The sequence below is a fragment of the Oncorhynchus mykiss genome, chromosome 15, assembly GCF_057628025.1.
Source record: "Oncorhynchus mykiss isolate SJ-2025 chromosome 15, ASM5762802v1, whole genome shotgun sequence".
Classification (NCBI taxonomy): domain Eukaryota; kingdom Metazoa; phylum Chordata; class Actinopteri; order Salmoniformes; family Salmonidae; genus Oncorhynchus; species Oncorhynchus mykiss.
The window spans coordinates 42,941,062-42,964,949 of NC_143036.1; the positions used below are offsets into that span (position 1 = coordinate 42,941,062).

General features: G+C 42.6%; 1 protein-coding gene and 1 long non-coding RNA gene across 2 annotated transcripts in view; one reads left to right on the forward strand and one right to left on the reverse strand.

The window, feature by feature from the left end:
- The window catches only part of LOC149977463 (uncharacterized), a 53,520-nt gene extending 53,094 nt beyond the window's left edge, over nt 1-426 (forward strand). Inside the window, exon 3 of the long non-coding RNA XR_016486683.1 lies at nt 289-426. This is a non-coding gene — a long non-coding RNA (uncharacterized LOC149977463). The remainder of the gene's footprint in view (nt 1-288) is intronic.
- Nucleotides 1-23,888, reverse strand: part of masp1 (MBL associated serine protease 1) — a gene marked incomplete at its 3' end in the record, with an annotated part of 72,366 nt that overhangs the window by 39,732 nt on the left and 8,746 nt on the right. Inside the window, 3 exon segments of the mRNA NM_001160478.1 lie at nt 6,119-6,315; nt 21,000-21,131; nt 22,855-23,032. Of these exon segments, the coding sequence (NP_001153950.1) occupies nt 6,119-6,315; nt 21,000-21,131; nt 22,855-23,032 (507 nt within the window).

Genomic DNA, 23,888 nt, shown 5'->3' on the forward strand with positions numbered 1-23,888 from the left:
CATTTTCACTGGAATATCTGTTCTGTCAAGTCATGATTTCCCTGGGAGTTAGCCTTGCAATAACCAAGTGGTGAGACACATAGCCCTATATATTTAAGTGTTTCAGGTACACTCCGATAGGTGTCTGCGTCACATACAGTATCTTCTATTGACATGTCCTCATGTCTGTTTTCCAGCATAAAGTACTCTGTAGCCACTTAGAGTGGACACCAGGTGAGACCACACTCACACAATAACAGTCTCTCTTCTTCACTTCATCCCTCTCCCCCTTCTCCCTAAATCTTCTAGGTTATATCAGCTGTTCTGGTGAACCCCTCCCACATCTGAACTGGCTGACACAGAGGGCACAGCATGATCATAGGTGAGATGTCACTTGGTCGGATCAACAGGAAGTATTATTAAAGAGATGCTTTACATTGAAATACAGAGAGAGATGTAGTAGTCCCAGAGTTAATGATCCAAGGTCAGTTTTGCATCCTGATTTAAGATGACTGAAAAAAAAGAACAAGGCGTAATCATGCTCTCTCGAGTTTGAGAGAGGAAGCCAGTCCTGTCATCGCCACCTCACCCGCTCTTGAGATAACCTTCGGGCCAACTGGGGGCCCAAGGCTGATTAGGAGACACCACAATTGTGATGAACTAAGAGCATATTAGGGTTGCACTGTAATTCATGAATCACATGCTCTCTGCCGCTGTTCTTACTTCTTTCCCTTTCTGTCTACACCTCTCTCCGCACCTGGTCTTTCTTCCTCGTTTTATAATGCACACCATATGTGCATTGAAGTAGAGATTGAACTTGTATTGATAATTTTACAATTATCATAACTATAATGCATTTATGTATTTATAACACCTGGATAATGAATTTCTTTCAATAAAGCTTTTCACATTCTCCACTGGTTGAAATTAAGTATCTCATTGAAATACTATCCCGTGTCTTCAGATTAATAGAGATGAAGGGAGTTAGATATGCATTGTTGTTGTTTTTTACAGTATATATATGAATTGCAAATCACCCCCTTGTGGTGGTCTGGAGTAATGAAGTCGTGACGCTGGGTACCTCTAAGTCCCGTGGTGCAAGCTCACAACTTTTAAAAGGAGGAACAACAGTATATAGATGGTACACCTACTGGAGAGCTTTTCTTTGTCTGCACCCATTCATCATTGTTCACATCCTCTTAAACCTTAGTCCCACCCATCTCTTTAAGGATTAACATGTGAGGCCGTGTGTTCAACACATGCTAAATCAAATAAAATCTAAATGTATTGTCACATGCACAGGATATAAAAGGTGTAAACGGTACAGTAAAGTGGTTAATTGCATAGTAGCAATATCAAAAAAATAATGTTTCCAGATAAAAATATTTTATCAATATTTAATCAATATTAGATGACGCTTACCCGACACACTTGTCTAAATTGATGGGTCATGTGAAGGAAATGGTATAACCACCCCCCAGCCACATCTAGTGGGTCACTATTGTCTAGACATGTTCACATGTTAATGAAATAAAATAGATGGCTGTCACACCCTGACCATAGTAAGCTGTTTTTTCTCTGTGTTGGTTGGGGCGTGATAGTGACTTGGGTGGGTCATCTAGGTGTTTTTATATTTCTATGGTGGCCTGATATGGTTCCCAATCAGAGGCATCTGTTTATCGTTGTCTCTGATTGGGGATCATTTAGGTAGCCATTTCCTCATTTGTGTTTGTGGGATCTTGACTATATGTAGTTGCCTGTCAGGACTATTTTGTATAGCGTCACGTTTCGTTTGTTCATTTTGTTGGTTTGTTCGGTGTTCATTCATTAAAAGAGAATGTACGCATACGACGCTGCGCCTTGGTCTACTCATTACGACAACCGTGACAGAAGATCCCACCAACAAAGGACCAAGCAGCGTGCCCAGGAGGAGGAAGTATCCTGGACTTGGGAGGAAATCCTGGCAGGACAAGATCGCCTTCCTTGGCGGGAGTCGCCTAAGAGCATGAGAGGACAGCAACGACGTCGGGGAGGAAGGCCACAGAAACCACAAGAAATTGTTTTTTGGGGGGCACATGGAGCAGTCGATGGAGCCGAGGAGTGAACCAGAGCCAGTCAGGGAGTCGAGTGAGGAGCTTGACGCAAGATTCTGGAGAGAGTTGCTGGCGTTGAGAGCGCTGCAGAGCGGGCGTGCGTCCAGTGCGCCTTCACAGCCCAGTGCGTCCTGTTCTAGCTTCCCGCACTTGCCGGGCTGGAGTGAGCATCCAGTCAGGGAGGGTTGTAGCTAGCTAGCTAGCTCAACAATGAACTGGCATAATCCCAACTCATACTACTACCAATACAATCATTGTCACAGCTGTAGTATGAATCTGCAGGTAGCTAAAGCTAACATACTAGGTTCAATGTTAGCTAGCTAACATTAGGCTACAATTGATTTTAATAATATTACTACACAGATCATACACGTAACGTTAGCTAGCTAGCCAGCAAGCTAAAGTTTGCTAGCCTACTAACAGTACCTTGCAATAAAAATAACTTTCTGACAAAATTATAAACTTGTCTGAAATGTATCTTACATGGATGACCGCTTCACGGCAGACTGTAACCATTTAACTCTGTTTTGTTTGTAGTTACATCTTGTTAAGCCAGCGTTGTGTGTAGTCACTACCATTCACACTGACCGTGGCGTGTGCAGAAAGTAGCCCATCACTTTTTCCAACTGATCTGTCAATAGCGCCTGCTAAATTCAGGACATCAATGTTGTTGAGAAAAGTAGCAAAATGTTTGTAGTTCTTGATGGATAACGTTATATCTTTCAAAAACGGCGCTCACTTTACAGACAGACGCACGCTACATGGCTGACCAATCCAAACTCATCTCCCGGCATATCCAAACCATCCATTATCTCAGCTAGTGGGAAGGTTCCAAACTTTTTCCGTGGCTAAACAAACTAGCCTCATAATTTAACAATTGTAGTCATATTTATTGATGGAATACAAGATTGTTAAGGCACATGAAAGTTAACATGTTCCATAAGGTATTTCTGCAGAAAGAATGCATTTTGATAAAAAATGTCATGTTTACGTTCAAATGCTGCTCCTGTGAAGTAGTGACGTGCGACATACGCCTACTTTCTATATGTTTGATATGGTTCCATTCATTTCATTCCAGTCATTACAATGAGCCTGTCCTCCTGTAGCTCCTCCCACTAGCATTTACTGGTACACAGTCTTTAGCGGTTTTTGAACACCCATACTAACACACTGTATACTACATGCTTAATGAGTATATGCTACATACTATTAGTTCATTTTAGTATACTGTAAATGAACGGTATCCTTTCAGTGGCGCATACTAGTGCTACGCCTGTCTACCGAAAGTTGATGCTGTTGCTATGCAACATTTTGCAAGCATAAAAAATTCCTAGTTAGAGATCTTACGACTTCAATCTGGAGTGCGCTCAATGTGCTCTCTGGGCGTTCGTAAATTCAGAGCGTTGTCAGATTGTTAGTTAGGAAATTCATAGTGTTTCACTCTCGGGGAAATTCAGAGCGAACACTGGATGCTGGCCAAGAAGTAGGGTTGATGCGAGCGTTCTGACCTTACAACGACAGTCAAGCACCCAAGCTAACTGGTTGGCTAGCTTTCTAGCTACTTCCAGACACAAATGAGAGAACACCTCACTCTGACCATTTTACTCGCCCTAGCATAGCTAGTTCGGCTGTTTTCCATATTTAAAAAAAACATAGTTACCCTTTTCTTGCGAAACAGAACTTTGTTAAACGTGGTTTCCCCAATTAGCCAGCTAGATTGCTAGCTAATGATATGGCTATGTTAGCAAACGGGTTGCTATAATCAGAATACAGCAACAATACTATACTATTCTACTATACTAATAGCACCTAGACAGTTTGCTAGCTAACAAATCTTACCACCACCAGCTAGGGAAGTCAGTTAGTGAACAAGATATAACATTTCACTTTATTTGTGAGATTAGAATAGAAACAACTTTCAAATGAGAAATACAATTATCTATAAAAACATAATCATGCAATAAATCACTTATAAATGCTCACTCACCGTGTTCTCTCATTTGTGTCAAATGTCCTCCCAGAGCATGCAGACTGTTTGAAATGTAAGCTCAGCCATCACCATTGAGTCAACCAATCACATAATTCTACCTTCGAGGCAGAGCTGCCTCCAGAACAGGATTTATGACGAAAAACGCTAACCTGTGAGGGGCAAGCTTTAAATTAAGAGCATTCAATGTGTTCTGATAGATGAGACGTCAAGGATTAAAATAAATACAGCTTTGAGTCCAAAGTGCCCTTTACTTTTCCATATAACAAAATACATGTAATTTACAGTAGGCCCATCGACATTCATGATCGCTATTTCACAGTTACAGGGATGACATTGCATCATACCCCGGGTTGTTCTGAACAGAATGTTCGCCACTATGGTGAAGTAAATTAACGGTGGAAAACTCCATTCTTGGCAAACCAAAAGCACTACCAAAAGTGTATTTCTCTGAAGTGCCTTGTGAAAGTAAGATTGTATTTTATAATTGGCTCAGGAATGGGCAACTTTGATGGCGGTGAGAACCACAAACAAATTATTATGGGCCCCAATGGCTTGCGGGTCTGCGTACCCACATCCATACCCACACATGCAGTCAGAGCCGGCCCTAGCCTTTTGGTGGCCCTAAGCAAAATCATCTTGCCAGCAAAACATTTTAGCGGCCCCCCTCTTGACCACAAAGATAAACAAAATAAGTTTTAGAGCAGGGATGGGCAATTTGGATGGGGTTGGGGCCAACAAAACTCAGAACTCATTATGAGGGGCTGCAGTGGCTCACTGGTCTGTGTACCCACATCCATACCCAGTCAGAGCCTGCCCTAGCCTTTTGGGGGCCCTATGCAATAAAATAAAAAAGTTTAATTAAGATTTAGAGTTAATTTCCTGCTGTTCTACACATTTTTCCAGGAGGCGTAGAGAATATGTTGCAGTTTTAAAGCAAGCTTGCTGCAATTCTACACATTTTGCCATAGGGTGGAGATAAATATTAGCAGATTTTAATAAGCTATCTGTGTGAGAGTGACAAACAAAATCAATGGGGGCCCGCCGGTGGGTCATTTGACCATGATTAATACATGTTTAGATTGCTGGCCAATTGACTAACTTAGCAGTCTAAGAATTTTTTACTGACATGGGCTAATTGAGTGACTATCTGATGCACATCCCAAAAAAATTTTAAACGACTATTCTAACTCTCAACAGAAGGTTGAGAGCCCGACTTAGTTCCATTATTTCAATATTAAAAAAATATATTTTGGGGAAATTGATCCACACATGGGTGGCAGCCCACAGGCAACCAGTTGCCCATCCCTAACTTAGATAGTCATGTTGCCAATAAAGTTAGATTTCAAATAATGCCCACCTGATGCAGTTTGCGATTTGTAATGGAACGTTTTTGGATTGTATAAAATAAAACAGTGGGGATGGAGGGTTGTATTCCAAACAACACACTACAAGTGTGCTCGCTTCAGTTCCTTAAAGGCATAGCAAGAGAGCTAAAAAAAAAAAGCACCTAATAGTTGAAAGCTCTTTCCTTGAGTCATAAAAGTGCATTGAAATTACTTAGGAACTGTGCACACTTTGGAGAGGTGTGTGGCCACTTGGAGACATCCGTTACCTTCTGTTCATTTACACGGCTTCTAACATACAGAAGAACAAAATACCTCACTCGCTCCCAGGAATGGCTAATTCTTGAAATTCCTTTTGTTGCTACTGATCTAGGTAAAATGTCCTTTAGTTTGTACACTCCACATACATGGAACGAATTTCAGGACACAGATTACATTTCCTAGTGCCTTCCGGTCACTTAAGGCATTGCTGAGTGACCTGTTCACAGAGGAGTGTTTTTTTAAATGTTTATTGTCTTGTTGGGGTGGAAAATTGGGAAACTGATTGTTATTGCTATTATTATTATTACTATTGTTATTACTATTATTTATTGATACATTTCATATTTAATGTGTATTATTGTATTACAGGGCTCATTTGGAAAAAAGACATGGATCTCAATATGACTCCCTTTAAATAAAGGTTGAATACAAATAAAAGTAAATAAAAAAACCTTGACATAGTCGTAGGGACAGGTGACGTCAGGGTGGTCCTCAATGTCGAAGGTGTCATCAAACTCCAGGCTGAGCAGGAATCCATCTTCCAGCTCAATGTGGTACAGGCAGTCAGAGCTTTTGGGGTAGGGGTTGGGGAAGTCGGAACTGGAAAGCACCCCTGACCGCTCCGTATACACATTATCACTGCACTCCACTGGAACACACACACACACACACACACACACACACACACACACACACACACACAGACAATTAATCAATGAATACATTCTATGCACACACTAATAAAATAGGATTTATGATCATGTGTGATAAATACTCCACAAGTTTCATGAAAATCCACCATACACACATACTGTAATAACCCATTTATAGACAGTGCATAGAACACACACTTATTTCCAGTGACAGTTTTGAACATGTACAGTGAACCATCTGGAGCAGTAAGAGAAGATTATAGCATCTGCAACACATACTGTAACTCTCTGAACTAGACAGACATTTTTCACATATCTTCAGCTGCTTGAATGTAAATATTTGTCATCAATCAGTGACGGCTATCAGTGAGATAGAAAGAGGGGAGTGAATGGATACAAAACAGACCTTCCTAACTATAACACAATCACTCATGCATTCATGCACAAATGCATGTGAGCGGTCGCGCACACACACACAGGATTTGGGTGCGTAGAAGGTTGCTTAATGTCCCAGAGGTGCCATAGAAGGGTGATGACATGTGGTCAGTGTTGGTCCACAACACAACCAGTTCACTTGTGGCACAGAACAAGGAATCTAGAACTAATAGTGTGGAAAAGGCTCACATTTTTCTCACACTTTTTGTTAACTGTCCCTTTGAATGCAGGTGCCTCTAAGCCATAGAGATGTATCAGTCCTCAAATAGCGCTTCCCATGTTTTACAGGCTTTTGGGCACTATAGATCTCAATACATCTCTATGCTCGGTGCACACCTTCAACCAATTTCCTTTGTTAAATACCTGAGTTCCTTTGTCTTTTAGTTCAGTGACAAACAATCCAGTCAGTTGTAAAGAACCTCTCCAGCATTATCAATTTTATTTATGTTATCTGTGTGTCCAATACCCTGTGGATGATTTAAAGGGATTAAATAAATGGGAGTTCAAACTCTAAAACACAACCTAAATTCTCTCTCCCCATCTTTGTCCTGTAACCGAGACACCTGCACCTGAATCAGCTCCTACCTCACCCAGTGCATTCAAAATAGGCAAGCTGCCATAACAAGTGGTCCTTTGGCCGGATATGGAGTGGGATACAGGTGTTACCATGGATGGGGACCTCAATGGCAAACCTCAACCTGACTCTCCCATAGCTAGGCCAGGCACACGTGAGCTGCAAGCAAGTGGAACCTTCACTGTCTCACAGTCAAGTCCAGCAACAGCTATGCCTAAAGAGAAGCCGGTTTTGGGAGGAAATAGCTGGATGGGGCCCTCGACGCATTTGAGAGACAATGAGGTTTACCCCCACATAACCCGATCTCAGAAGAAAATATTCAACAACCACAGCAGATATCTGTCTCAACACTCTCCATCCAAGCGCTCTTCCTTAGAGCCGATGGAGGCCTCAACACATGAAGGCCTGCTATTTCACCAGTCTCTGGAAGACACTTCATGGAAGAGGCACAATGGGGGATCAAAACAATGTTCTGTAAATCTCTAAGTTCCACTAAATCATCTCATTCAATGAGTATGGAGGGCCACTCTTCATACCAGTCATCTCAAAGGATGGGGTGGAGTCCCATCAGAGGCCCTGAGTAACTCAAGCTGCTGCTCTCAGAAAGTGTATGACGCTCCTTGAACTAGAGGAGGTCAAACACCAAATCATAGAGGACACTCAAGCTGATGAAGAGTGTAGGCATTTGGACACTCAAACATGACAAGCATTTGAAGCACATGAAACCATAGCCAAACGTCTAGAAGGACAGTGACGTCTTACTGCATGCTGAAAGAGATCTGGAGGATGCTCGGATGATATCAGCCTTCATAGAAAGGAACCAACAGGAAAGCCCTGAACCTGACCCAGAGCAACAACCACAAAGGATTGTGCCTGACCCCCACCATAGAACTCATGGCCCTCTTCAACAGCGTGAGGAGGGGCTTACAGGAGCAGGCAGAGCATCACAACCTGTCATGTTGTCAATCTCCTCTGCCAGTGAGGAGACAGAGGGGGAGCCACAGGTTCAAGATCCAGGTCCGGATCAGGAGGAGTTCAAGATGAGTCAGAGACGGAGGTTCAAGATCCGGATGGATCACAGTATCAGTCACCATTACCACGATCTCCTTCTCCATCACCTTATCGGCCTCTTCCTAAACCTGCCCCGAAACCACCACCTCGTCCACAGACTAATGGGTTTCAAACCCAAACCCCACTTTCTCCTGCGCCATACCCAGCTCCTTATGGTCAGCACCGACAAACCCAAAATGGGGGTTCTCTACCTTTACTGCCCAAACTGCTCACTACGAGTGATTTTAAGCAGTCAGTCATCCTACATCATGGTGAGGAGGCAAGAGACATTTGGCTACCAGCTTTCTGAGATTGTGTCATTATGTGTATGAGAAGGATTTATGTTGTAAAATGTGCTGAAGCGAATGTTTTACTGTTTATTTTTAGCACATAAGTCAATGGAATTAAGTAAAATCTCTCTCTATACTTGTCTGGGACACCTGCACCTGTATCAGCTCTTACCTCACCCAGTGCATTCAAAATAGGCAACCTGTCATAACAAATAGCCTAAGGGAAGTAGCCTTGTCCAAGCCAAAACAGCCCATAGGGCAGGAATATATCTCCTGTTTCTGTAGTGTGAGGCAGCTTGATGTACAAGTACACCCCCGGCCTGGACAAAATGCTAGTTTAACGCAGGGCCTTACCCCCAATCTATGTCCTTAATGCTGAGTGCTAAGCATAGAGGCCTTAGTGCAGTGGCCTATAATGCCAGAATTAGGCCCAATTAATTGTGTGGCAATTGCCTGCTTTACATAACAATTCCGAATCCTTTAAATCTAAAAGAGATTGTGACCTTAACTATCTTAAAGTAGGAATTCCAGTTCCTAACCCTAATACAAGTCATTGAGGAGTTTACCACAGCAGTCACGGGTTTCATTAATAAGTGCATCAACGATATCGTCCCCACAGTGAAAGTACGTACATATCCCAACCAGAAGCCATGGATTACAGGCAATATCCGCACTGACCAAATAAAATCAAATTGTATTTGTCACATACGCTGAAAATAACAGGTGTAGAACTTACATGCTTACTTCCAAGCCCTTAACCAACAATGCAGTTAAGAAAAATATGTGTTAAGTAAAAATAAAAACAAATTGGTTAGTCGAGGTAATATGTACATGTAGGTAGAATTAAAGTGACTATGCATAGATAATAAACAGAGAGTAGCAGCAGCGTAAAAGAAAGGTAGCCATTTGATTAGCTATTCAGGAGTCTTATGACTTGGGGGTAGAAGCTTTTAAGAAGCCCTTTGGAGCTAAACTTGGCGCTCCGGTACCGCTTGCCATGCGGAAGCAGAGACAACAGTCAGGGTGGCTGGAGTTTTTGACAATATTTAAGCCTTCCTCTGACACCGCCTGGTAGAGGTCCTGGATGGCAGGAAGCTTGGCCCAGTGATGTACTGGGCCGTACGCACGACTCTCTGTAGTGTCTTGCGTTTGGAGCCGAGCAGTTGCCATTCAGCCAGTGATGCTCTCGATGGTGTAGCTGTATAACTTTTTGAGGATCTGAGGACCCATGCCAAATCTTTTCAGTCTCCCGAGGGGGAATAGGCTTGGACCATGTTAGTTTGTTGGTGATGTGGACACCAAGGAACTTGAAGCTCTCAACCTGCTCCACTACAGCCCCGTTGATGAGAATGGTAGCATGCTCGGTCCTTCTTTTCCTGTAGACCACAATCATCTCCATTGCCTTTATCATGTTGAGGGAGAGGTTGTTATCCTGGCACCACACAGCCAGGTCTCTGACCTCCTTCCTATATGCCGTCTCATTATTGTCGGTGTTCAGGCCTACCACTGTTGTGTCATCTGCAAACTTAATGGTGTTGGAGTCGTGCGTGGCCATGCAGCGAGTATAGGGAGTACAGGAGGGGACTGTGCACGCACCCTTGAAGGGCCCCCATGTTGAGGATCAGTGTGGCGGATGTGTTGTTACCTACCCTTACCACCTGGGGGTGGCCTGTCAGGAAGTCCAGGATCCAGTTGCAGAGGGAGGTGTTTCGTCCCAGTACCTTAGCTTAGTGTTGAGCTTTGAGGGCACTATGGTGTTGAACACTGAGCTGTAGTCAATGAATAGCATTCTCACACAGGCATTCCTTTTGTCCATGTGGGAAAGGGCAGTGTGGAGCGCAACAGTGATTGCATCATCTGTGGATCTGTTGGGGAAGTATGCAAATTGGAGTGGGTCTAGGGTTTTTGAGATAATGGTGATGATGTGAGCCATGACCAGCCTTTCAATGCACTTCATGGCTGCAGACGTGAGTCATTTAGGCAGGTTACCTCAGTGTTCTTGGGCACAGGGACTATAGTTATCTGCTTGAAACATGTTGGCATTACAGACTCAGTCAGGGACAGGTTGAAAATGTCAGTGAAAACACTTGCCAGTTGGTCAGTGTATGCTCTGAGTATAAGTTCTGGTAATCCGTCTGGCCTTGTGAATGTTGACCTGTTTAAAAGGTCTTACTGTTACACCCTGATCTGTTTCACCCATCTTTGTGCTTGTCTCCACCCCCCACCAGGTGTCTCCCATCATTATCTCCTGTGTATTTATACCTATGTTCTCTGTCTGTTGCCAATTCGTTTTGTTCGTCAAGCCTATCAGCATGCTCCTGTCTTTTTTATTGTTCCTGTTTTCTAGTTTTCCCGGTTTTGACCATTCTGCCTGCCCTGACCCTGAGCCTGCCTGCCGGCCTGTACCTTGCCCCGCCACCCAGGATTACTGACCTCTGCCTGCCCTTGACCTGCCGTTTTGCCTGCCCCCTGTTCTAGTCATAAAATGTTGTTACTTCGACACTGTCTGCATCTGGGTCTTCCCTAAAACGTGATACTTACTCACATCGGCTATGGAGAGCGTGATCACAGTCGTTCGGAAGAGCTGATGCTCTCATGTATTTTTCAGTGTTGCTTGCCTCGACGTGAGCATTGAAGGCATTTAGCTCGTCTGGAAGGCTCGTGTCACTGGACAGCTAGCGGCTGTGCTTCCCTTTGTTGTCTGTAATAGTTTGCAAGCCCTGCCACATCCGTCGAGCGTCGGAGCCGGTCTAGTACGATTCAATCTTAGTTCGTCGGAGGGCAGAGCGGGATTTCTTATAAGCTTCCGGGTTAGAGTCCAGCTCCTTGAAAGCGGCAGCTCTACCCTTTTGCTCAGTGCGGATGTTGCCTGTAATCTATAGCTTCTGGTTGGGGTATATACCTACAGTCACTGTGGGAACGAGGCCATCGATGCACCAAAAGGCTAGAGCTACCACTTTCAAGGAACTGGAACTAATCCGGACACTAAGAAATCCCACTATGCCCTATGACGAACCATCAAACAGGCAAAGCGTCAATAAAGGACCAAGATTGAATCTTACTACACCAGATCTGACACTCATCAGTTGTGGCAGGGCTTGCAAACTATCACGGATTACAAAGGGAAACCCAGCAGTGAGTTGGCCAGTGACGCGAACCTATCTAAAACTAAATACCATGTATGCTTGCTTTGAGGCTAGCAACACTGAAGTATGCATTAGAGCACCAGCTGTTCCGGACGATTGTGTGATCACTCTCCGTAGCCGATGTAATACCATTAAACAGGTTAACATTCACAGGGCCAGACTGATTACCAGAACGTGAACTTAGAGCATGCGCTGACCAGCTGGCAAGTGTCTTCCCTGATATTTTCAAACCTGACCCAGTCTGTGATACCTACATGTTTCAAGCAGACAACCATAGTCCCTGTGCCCAAGATCACCAAGGTAACCTGTCTAAATGACTATTTCCCTGCAGCACTCAAATCTGTAGCCATGACATGCTTTGACAGGCTAGTCATGGCTCACAACATGCTAGTAAGACAAAGGAGCTGATCGTGGACTACAGGAAAAGGAGGGCCGAGCAAGCCAACATCCATATCAAAAGGTTCTACAGCTGCACCATTGAGAAAATCTTGATTGGCTGCATCACCACTGGGTATGGTAAATGCTTGGCATCCGACAGCAAGGCGCTACAGAGGGTAATGGGTACGGCCCAGTACATCACTGGGGTTGAGCTCCCAGCCAGACCAGGCGGTGTCAGAGGAAGGCCATAAAAATTGTCCAAGACTCCAGCCACCCACTTCATACTGTTATCTCTGGTACCGCACGGCAAGCGGTACAGATGCACCGAGTCTGGAACCAACAGGACCCTGAACAGCTTCTACCCCAAACCAAAAGACTCCTAAATAGTTAGTTAACCTGTCTTGGCCAAGCGTTCTGCTAGCGGCTCAACATTCCGCTGAAAAGGCAGCGCGCGAAATTCAAAAATATTTTTTATAAATATGTAACTTTCACACATTAACAAGTCCAATACAGCAAATGAAAGATAACATCTTGTTAATCTACCTATGGTGTCCGATTTCAAAAATGATTTACAGCGAAAGCACCACATGTTAGATCATAGTCAAGTCACAAAAAACACAGCCATTTTCCAGCCAAAGAGAGGAGTCACAAAAAGCAGAAGTATGGATAAAATAAATCACTAACCTTTGATGATCTTCATCATATAACACTCATAGGACATCATGTTACACAATACATGTATGTTTTGTTCGATAATGTGCATATTTATATCCAAAAATCTCAGTTTACATTGGCGCGTTATGTGCAGTAATATTTTGATTCCAAAACATCCGGTGATTTTCCCAGAAATACTCATAAACATTGATAAAAGATGCAAGTGTTATTCACAGAATTAAAGATAGACTGATCCTCTATGCAACTGCTGTGCCAGATTTTAAAAAAACTTTACAGAAAAAGCACAATCTGAGAACGGCGCTCAGTACCCGTTTATAAACAATTAGACAATTCCACCATCTTGGAGTCAACATTAGTTAGAAAAAAACACTATAAATATTCAGTTACCTTTGATGATCTTCATCAGAAGGAACTCCCAGGAATCCCAGTTCGACAATAAATGACTGATTTGTTCCATAAAGTTCCATAAAGGCCATAATTTAGCCACCTGTTAGCGTGTTCAGCCCAGTAACCCATCTTCATGTAGGCGCGACCATTTTCTCCATGACAAAATCTCAAAAGTTCCGTTACAGGTCGTAGAAACAAGTCAAAACATGTCTGCAATCAATCTTGAGGATGTTTTTAACATATATCATCAATAAGGTTCCAACCGGAGAATTTCATTGTCTGAATAAAAGCCCTGGAACGAGAGGATACTCTCTCGGTAGCACGCTTCATGAGACTGAGGCGCTCTGCCAGACTACTCACTAAAAGGGGTCTCATGAGCCCCTGCTTTATAGTATAATCTTAAAACTAGGATCTAAAGATGCATATTATTATTAGTATTGGATAGAAAACACTCTGAAGTGTCTAAAACTGTTTGAATGATGTCTGTGAGTATAACAGAACTCATATGGCAGGCAAAAACCTGAGAAGAAATCCAAACAGGAAGTGGGAAACCTGAGGTTGATTGATGTTCAACCCATCCCCTATCGAATACACAGTGTGATATTGGATATGTTGCACTTCCTAAGGCGTCCACTAGATGTCAACCGTCTTTAGAAACTTGAATGAGGCTTCTACTGTGATGTGGGGCCGGTTGAGAGCTTTTTGAGTCAGTGGTCTGGCAGAGAGCCAGGTTCTGGTCATGCGCATTTCACATGATAGCGACCTGTGTTCAATGGCATTTCTACAGACAAAGGAATTCTCCGGTTGGAACGTAATTGAAGATTTATGATAAAAAAAACATCCTAAAGATTGATTCTATACCTGTAATATAACTTTTTGAAGTTTTCGTCCGACGTTTCGGCTGGAACTGAACGAGCGTTTGGATTTGTGTTCTAAACGCCCTAACAAAAGTAGCTACTTGGACATAAATAATGGACATTATCGAACAAATCAAACATTTATTGTGGAACTAGGATTCCTTTGGAGTGCATTCTGATGAAGATGAAAGGTAAGGGAATATTTATAATGTTATTTCTGATTTCGGTTGACTCCAACATGGAGGATAAAAAAAATAATTCTGAGTGCCGTTCTCAGATTACTGCATGCTTTGCTTTTTCTGTAAAGTTTTTTTGAAATCTGACACAGCGGTTGCATTAAGGAGAGGTATATCTATATTTCCTTATCTAACAATTGTATTTTCATCGACATTTATAATGAGTATTTCTGTAAAATGGTGTGGCTCTCTGCAATATCACTGCATGTTTTTGGAACTAGTGAACGTAACGCGCCAATGTATACTGAGATTTTTTTATATAAATATGAACTTTATCAAACAAAACATACATGTATTGTGTAACATGAAGTCCTATGAGTGTCATCTGATGAAGATCATCAAAGTTTAGTGATTAATTATATCTCTATTTGTGCTTTTTGTGACTCCTCTCTTTGGCTGTGTTTTTCTGTGAGTTGGTGGTGACCTAACATAATCGTTTGTGGTGCTTTCGCTGTAAAGCCTAATTTAAATTGGACACTGTGGTGGGATTAACAACAAAATTACCTTTAAAACGGTATAAAATACATGTATGTTTGAGGAATTTTAATTATGAGATTTCTGTTGTTTTGAATTTCGCGCCCTGCACTTTCACTGGCTGTTGTCATATCGATCCCGTTAACGGGACTGCAGGCCTAAGAAGTTTAAGTCTCCTTTTTCTGCCAAAAAGTAATGCTTTTTCAGGGCAGACCTTGTTGATTGAGGACCTCTATGTAGATGAATGTGATTGCTTTGGTTTATTGTTTGCTGAATTATATTGTTTTATTATTCTGCTTTTATTGTAATGTAGACAGGGCTCTCTTGTAAAAAATAAAATAATAAAAAAAATAATCATTCTCTATGTTTTTCCCCAATTATGTTGATGACATCCTGAAAAATGTGTCACAGTCTGTGCGTGTTCCCTTCCTATAAATACGTATGGATTGATGTTTAAAAAACATAGATGACCTGGTAAAGAAGCTAAAAGCTTTTTCTTCAGAAACAGATCATGCCTTTATTTAATCAGTAGGTAGCAGATTAAAACAGTCAACCTTCATCTGTTCTTAATTATGGTGATTATTATTTATTAAAGTCGAGCTGATAATTCTCTTAAAACTTTTGGAAGCCATCTACTGCAGTGCCCTTAGTTTTGTTATAGGTGACAGTTTTGATTCTCAACACTGCATCCTGTATTAAAAGGTTTGCTGGACTTCGCTAAAGACCCGTAGACCTCTACATTGCTCCCATTCTGCTGACATGGCTCTACTTCACAAACTTCCGTCTTATCTAACTTTGCTGTTTAAGTAGACACCTGAGTTGTCCAACCCGTTCACAGGATTGGTTAACTTTTGAGGTTCCTAGGGTCTCCAAGAAGCTAGGTGATTCTTAATGTTCTGGTGCCGTTCAGGATATTTAAAGTATTCATTGGGGACTTATTTTTGGAGGAATGTAGCTGTTTTTCTGGGTGATGTGCTTCCCACAACAGTTTTTAATAATACAACAAACACAATATACCCAAACGATATATTACAGTACCAGTCAAAAATTTGGAAACACCTACTCATTCCAGGGTTTTTCTTTATTTTTACTATTTTCTACATTGTAGAATAGTGAAGACATCAACACTTGGAAATAACACAAATGGAATCATGTAAACTCCGCAAAATATAAATGTCCTCTCACAGTCAACTGCGTTTATTTTCAGCAAACTTAACATATGATGAAATGGTAGCAGTTTTACGGGCGCCCAACCAATTGTGCTATGCTTTTTTGCGTTATTTGTACCTGAGGTCGACCGATTATGATTTTTCAATGCCGATACCGATTATTGGAGGACCATAAAAGCTGATTTTTTTTATATTCTTTATTTATTTGTAATAATGACAATTACAACAATACTGAATGAACACTTATTTCAACTTAATATAATACATAAATAAAAATCTATTTAGCCTCAAATAAATAATGAAACATGTTCCATTTGGTTAAAATAATGTGAGAAGAAAGTAAAATTACAATGTGCCATGTAAAAAAGCTAACGTTTAAGTTCCTTGCTCAGAACATGAGAACATATGAAAGCTGGTGGTTCCTTTTAACATGAGACTTCAATATTCCAAGGTAAGAGGTTTTAGGTTGTAGTTAATATAGTATTTATAGGGCTCTTTCTCTCCATACCATTTGTATTTCATCTACATTTGACTATTGGATGTTCTTATAGGCACTTTAGTATTGCCAGTGTAACAGTATAGCTTTTGTCCCTCTCCTCGCCCCTACCTGAGCTTAAACCAGGAACACATCGACAACAACCACCCTCGAAGCTTCGTTACCCATCGCTCCACAAAATCCGCGGCCCTTGCAGAGCAAGGGGAACAACTACTACAACTACTCCAAGTCTCAGAGCGAGTGACGTTTGAAACGCTATTAGCGCGCACCCCGCTAACTAGCTAGCCATTTCACATCGGTTACACCAGCCTAATCTCGGGAGTTGATAGGCCTGAAGTCATAAACAGCTCAATGCTTGAAGAATTGCGAAGAGCTGCTGGCAAAATGCACGAAAGTGCTGTTTGAATGAATGCTTACGAGCCTGCTGCTGCCTACCATCGCTCAGTCAGACTGATCTATCAAATATCAAATCATAACATAATAACACACAGAAATATGAGCCTTTTGTCATTAATATGGTCGAATCCGGAAACTATAATTTCGAAAACAAATGTTTATTATTTCAGTGTAATATGGAACCATTCCGTATTTTATCTAACGAGTGTCTAAATATTCCTGTTACATTACACAACCTTCAATGTTATGTCATAATTACGTAAAATTCTGTCAAATTAGTTCGCAACGAGCCAGGCGGCCCATACTGTTGCATATACCCTGACTCTGCGTATGTACCCTGATTTCTGTGAGTTTTTTGTTCTTGTTGTTTTGTAGTTTTCTATTCAATACCATTACAGTATCCATTGACTTAGGACTCAATTTGCAGTTCCTATGCCTTCCACTAGATGTGAGCTGCCCAGTGACACGAGCCTACCAGACAAGCTAAATCACTGAGGCATGCATGAGAGCATCAGCTGTTCCGGACGTTTGTGTGATCACGCTCTCAGTAGCCGACGTGAGTAAGACCTTTAAACAGGTCAACATACACAAGGTTGCGGGGCGAGACGGATTACCAGGACGTGTGCTCCGGGCATGTGCTGACTAACTGGCAGGTGTCTTCACTGACATATTCAACATGTCCCTGATTGAGTCTGTAATACCAACATGTTTCAAGCAGACCACCATAGTGCCCAAGAACACAAAGTAAACCTGCCTAAATGACTACCGACTCGTAGCACTCACGTCCGTAGCCATGAAGTGCTTTGAAAGGTTGGTAATGGCTCACATCAACACCATCATCCCAGAAACCCCTGACCCCCTCCAATTTGCATACCGCCCAAACAGATCCACAGATGATGCAATCGCTGTTGCACTCCACACTGCCCTTTCACACCTGGACAAAAGGAACACTTATGTGAGAGTGCTATTCATTGACTACAGCTCAGCGTTCAACACCATAGTACCCTCAAAGCTAATTTCTAAGCTAAGGATCATGGGACTAAACACCTCCCTCTGCAACTGGATCCTGGACTTCCTGACGGGCTGCCCCCAGGTGGTGAGGGTAGTTAGCATGGCCAGGCACGACTCTAACACCATCACTAAGTTTGCAGACGACACAACAGTGGTAGGCCTGATCACAGACAACGACGAGACAGCCTATAGGGTGGAGGTCAGGAACCTGGCCATGTGGTGCCAGAATAACAACCTATCACTCAACATAGCCAAGACTAATGAGATGATTGTGGACTACAGGAAAAGGAGGACCGAGCACGCACCTATTCTCATCGACGGGGCTGTAGTGGAGCAGGTTGAGAGCTTCAAGTTCCTCTGTGTCCATATCAACAACAGATTAGAATGGTCCAAACACACCAAGACAGTCGTGAAGAGGGCACAACAAAACCTATTCCCCCTCAGGAAACTAAAAAGATTTGGCATGGGTCCTGAGATCCTCAGAAGGTCCTACAGCTGCAACATCAAGAGCATGTTTGCACGTACTGCCTGGTACGGCAATTGCTCGGCCTCTGACCGCAAGGCACTACAGAGGGTAGTGCGACGGCCCAGTACATCTAAGCTTCCTGCCATCCAGGACCTCTACACCAGGCGGTGTCAGATGAAGGCCCTAAAAATTGTCAAAGACCCCAGGCACATCAGTAATAGACTGTTCTTCTACTACCGCATGGCAAGAGGTACCGGAGTGCCAAGTCTAGGACAAAAAGGCTTCCCAACAGTTTTTACCCCCAAGCCATTACACTCCTGAACATGTAATCAAATGGCTACCCGGACTATTTGCATTGTGTGCCCCCCCTAACCCTATTTTTATGCTGCTGCTACTCTCTGTTTATCAAATATGCATAGTCACTTTAACTATATATTCATGTGCAAACTACCTCTATTGGGCCGACCAACCAGTGCTCCCGCACATTGGCTAACCGGGCTGCATTGTGTCCCGCCATCCACCACCCGCCAACTCATTTTTTACGCAAATATTACTCTTTGTTCATCATATATGGATAGTCACTTTAACCATATCTACATGTACATACTACCTCAAATCAGCCTGACTAACAGGTGTCTGTATGTAGCCTCGCTACTGTATATAGCCTGTCTTTTTACTGTTGTTTTATTTCTTTACTTACCTATTGTTCACCTAACACTTCTTTGCACTATTGGTTAGAGCCTGTAAGTAAGCATTTCACTGTAAGATCTACACCTGTTTTATTCAGCGCACGTGACAAATAAACTTTGATTTAATGTGTAAATATTTGTATGAACATAACAAGATTTAACAACTGAAACAAACTGAACAGGTTCCACAGACATGTGACTAACATAAATTGAATAATAAGTCCCTGAACAAAGGGGGGGGGGGGGGGGTCAAAATTACAGAAAAGTAACAGTCAGTATCTGGTGTGGCCACCAGTTACATTAAGTACTGCAGTGCATCTTCTCCTCATGGACTATACTAGATGTGCCTGTTCTTGCTGTGAGATGTTACCCCACTCTTCCACCAAGAGTTCCCAGACATTTCTGGGGGGAATGGCCCTAGCCCTCACCCTCCGATCAAACAGGTCCCAGACGTGCTCAATGGGATTGAGATCCGGGCTCCTCGCTGGCCATGGCAGAACACTGACATTCCTGTTTTGCAGGAAATCACGCACATAACAAGCTGTATGGCTGGTGGCAAAGTCATGCTGGAGGGTCATGTCAGGATGATCCTGCAGGAAGGGTACCACATGAGGGGAGAGGATGTCTTCCCTGTAACGCACAGCATTGAGATTGCCTGAAACTACAAGCTCAGTCTGATGATGCTGTGACACATCACACCAGACCATGGCGGACCATCCACCTTCAAATCGATCCCGCTCCAGAGTACAGGCCTCAGTGTAACGCTCATTCCTTCGAAGATAAACGCAAATCCGACCATCACTCCTGGTAAGACAAAACCGTGACTCGTCAGAGAAGAGCAGTTTTTGCCAGTCCTGTCTGGTCCAGCGACGATTGGTTTGTGCCCATAGGCAACACTGTTGCCGGTGATGTCTGGTGAGGACCTGCCTTACAACAGGCCTACATGCCCTCAGTCCAGCCACTCTCAGCACTGATGGAGGGATTGTGCGTTCCTGGTGTAACTCGGGCAGTTGTTGTTGCCATCCTGTACCTGTCCTGCAGGTGTGATGTTCCGATGTACCAATCCTGTGCAGATGTTGTTACACGTGATCTGCCACTGCGAAGACGATCAGCTGTCCGTCCTGTAGCGCTGTCTTAGGCGTCTCACATTACGGACATTGCAATTTATTGCCCTGGCCACATCTGCAGTCCTCATGCCTTGCAGCATGCCAAAGGCATGTTCACGCAGATGAGCAGGGACCCTGGGCAGAAAGGCCTCTTTAGTGTCCTAAGTTTTCATATCTGTGACCTTAACAGCTTACAGACGGTGTCTTAACGACCGTTCCACAGGTGCATGTTCATTACATGTTTTATGGTTCATTGAACAAGCATGGGAAACAGTGTTTAAACCCTTTACATTGAAAATCTGTGAAGTTATTTGGATTTTTACAAATTATCTTTGAAAGACAGGGTCCTGAAAAAGTGATGTTTCTTTTTTTGCTGAGTTTATGAATGTGCAATAAATGTTATTCAAAGATTAGATTCCACGTGGTTTTTGCTGTTAACACATTGGGGGAAAGATCCGATAGGCCAATACATTGGAATCGTACTGCCTTCATAAATACATTCGTATTTCGCAGAGCATTAGCTGCTAAACACTTTGTTTCCCCCTCCCAAAATATATTGCCGACACACAATACAAATTTCAACATCAAAAACAGTTGGCATGTAGGGAAGGAGGTTGGAATGCACTCAAAAAAGGGCGTGGAATGGGGAATCTTCAATATATAATGCATCATAATTGACAGTTATTGACAAATACAGTTAGGTCGTGTGTGTAACACAGTGCTCTATCGTCTCCTAGTGAGAGCGTGTCATAAAAAATGAACTCTTTAGTGTCTCCAACTGTACTTTGCAAAGATGAAAATCCTAGAACCTCTGGCTATGAGTTTGGGGAGACGGTAAACAATACCTCGACATGTCCTGTTATCAGAATGCAGCAGGTAGCCATAGCGACAGGAGCAGTAGTAGCCACCAATGTAGTTGTGGCAGAAATGGTCACAGGCCAGATCCTCATCGTTCCTGTCCCTACACTCATCCACATCTAGAGAGAAAGACAGAAAGAGAGAGACTTTTTACTCAAGCCCTGCACTAACATACCTGATTCAACTAATCACCTAACCCTTGATTAGCTGTGTTAAAATAGAATACAAATTAACTTTTATTAACTATTACAGTGCCTTGCGAAAGTATTCGGCCCCCTTGAACTTTGCGACCTTTTGCCACATTTCAGGCTTCAAACATAAAGACATAAAACTGTATTTTTTTGTGAAGAATCAACAACAAGTGGGACACAATCATGAAGTGGAACGACATTTATTGGATATTTCAAACTTTTTTAACAAATCAAAAACTGACAAATTTCACACCAGGCAGGTCCGAGATACTGTTGTGAAGAAGTGTAAAGCCGGATTTGGATACAAAAAGATTTCCCAAGCTTTAAACATCCCAAGGAGCACTGTGCAAGCGAACTTTAAACGACACTTTTTATGGATATCTTTAAGAAATGGCTTTCTTCTTGCCACTCTTCCATAAAGGCCAGATTTGTGCAATATACGACTGATTGTTGTCCTATGGACAGAGTCTCCCACCTCAGCTGTAGATCTCTGCAGTTCATCCAGAGTGATCATGGGCCTCTTGGCTGCATCTCTGATCAGTCTTCTCCTTGTATGAGCTGAAAGTTTAGAGGGACGGCCAGGTCTTGTTAGATTTGCAGTGGTCTGATACTCCTTCCATTTCAATATTATCGCTTGCACAGTGCTCCTTGGGATGTTTAAAGCTTGGGAAATCTTTTTGTATCCAAATCCGGCTTTACACTTCTTCACAACAGTATCTCGGACCTGCCTGGTGTGTTCCTTGTTCTTCATGATGCTCTCTGCGCTTTTAACGGACCTCTGAGACTATCACAGTGCAGGTGCATTTATACGGAGACTTGATTACACACAAGTGGATTGTATTTATCATCATTAGTCATTTAGGTCAACATTGGATCATTCAGAGATCCTCACTGAACTTCTGGAGAGAGTTTGCTGCATTGAAAGAAAGGGGCTGAATAATTTTGCACGCCCAATTTTTCAGTTTTTGATTTGTTAAAAAAGTTTGAAATATCCAATAAATGTCGTTCCACTTCATGATTGTGTCCCACTTGTTGTTGATTCTTCACAAAAAAATACAGTTTTATATCTTTATGTTTGAAGCCTGAAATGTGGCAAAAGGTCGCAAAGTTCAAGGGGGCCGAATACTTTCGCAAGGCACTGTATATCATATTTTTTTTAATTTTTTTTTAATTTCACCTTTATTTAACCAGGTAGGCTAGTTGAGAACAAGTTCTCATTTGCAACTGCGACCTGGCCAAGATAAGGCATAGCAGTGTGAACAGACAACACAGAGTTACACATGGAGTAAACAATTAACAAGTCAATAACACAGTAGAAAAAAGGGGAGTCTATATATACATTGTATGCAAAAGGCATGAGAAGGTAGGCAAATAATTACAATTATGCAGATTAACACTGGAGTGATAAATATAAAAATATTGGTCCTGGGCTAGAACAAAAGCCTGAACAACCCATGGGTCTAGCCTGGCCCAGTATTGAAGAACACTGATTAACAATGTTAGATGGTTCCTCACCCTAAAACTAGTCTATGGGTCATAAAAGACTGTCATCCAAGGTCCGGTTTCCTTTAAACAGCCAACACCATCTAACCAGCTAACTTTAGCGACCATTAGCTAACAATGAATGGAAGTGACAGTACAGGCCGCTCACCGACAGCGCTGTAGTGGGACTCGAAGCCCAAGAAGCGTTCCTCATTGGAGAAGTCGGACCGGAAGGAGACACTGAAGGAGCTCCTAGGGGAGCTCATGACCTGCTCTCCTGGGACCTGCTCTGTGTCACTGTCCTCGCGCCCACAGAACACTGCCAGCTCCTCTCCATTAGCCTCCACCTGCAGAGAAAGAGTAGAATGGACGTGTGAGCACAAAGTCACATACAGCTGCACGTATGCAGACACATACACAAAAATATGTAGGCCTACAGTACATGGCATTGACATGAATTGACACCTTTATCAGCTATTGACTTGATTTTCTCATGTAAAGCTTTTCATAAATCGCATTTCAGATTAATGTTGGAATGTTTTAATGGAATGTTTTTGTTGAAGTTTTCTAATGATTACCGATAAATGGCCTTTTTGTCCACTAATTAATCCATTCCAAATATCTCCCCCGTGTCTGTCTGTCTGACTGTCTGTCTGTCTGTCTGTGTCTGTCTGTCTGTCTGTCTGTCTGTCTGTCTGTCTGTCTGTCTGTCCAGATGTACGCACAAACACTTTTTAGAACACCAGTCTTATCTGGGTCTCTGATAGCATGTTTACACTGAGTGTGTCATTGAACGTTCGGTTAACCCCAGCTACAACAGAGCAGCATGTGGGAGATTAAGAGACACTTTTGTATAGCCACACTGGCCACAGTCCCAATACCACACAACACTAGAACATTTCTACAACTACAAGCAAAGAAACAATCACAGTAATACCACAGATATTATAAAGCACTTCTCGTGTGCTTATTCACTCCGATGTAAATGTGCAAGCATACATTCACAAACACACAGGCACACACATTCACAGATCAGCATCAGACATATACAGTAAATCTTCATTCAAGAAGAGGACAACACAATGTTATCTGTGTCGGTCACCGGTCGCAGGACTGAGAACTGTGGGTAGATGAGCAGTGTTATGTATGTGAGCGTCCGAGTGTGTGTGTATGCACAAGGATCTCTATGCATTCTGCACCCCA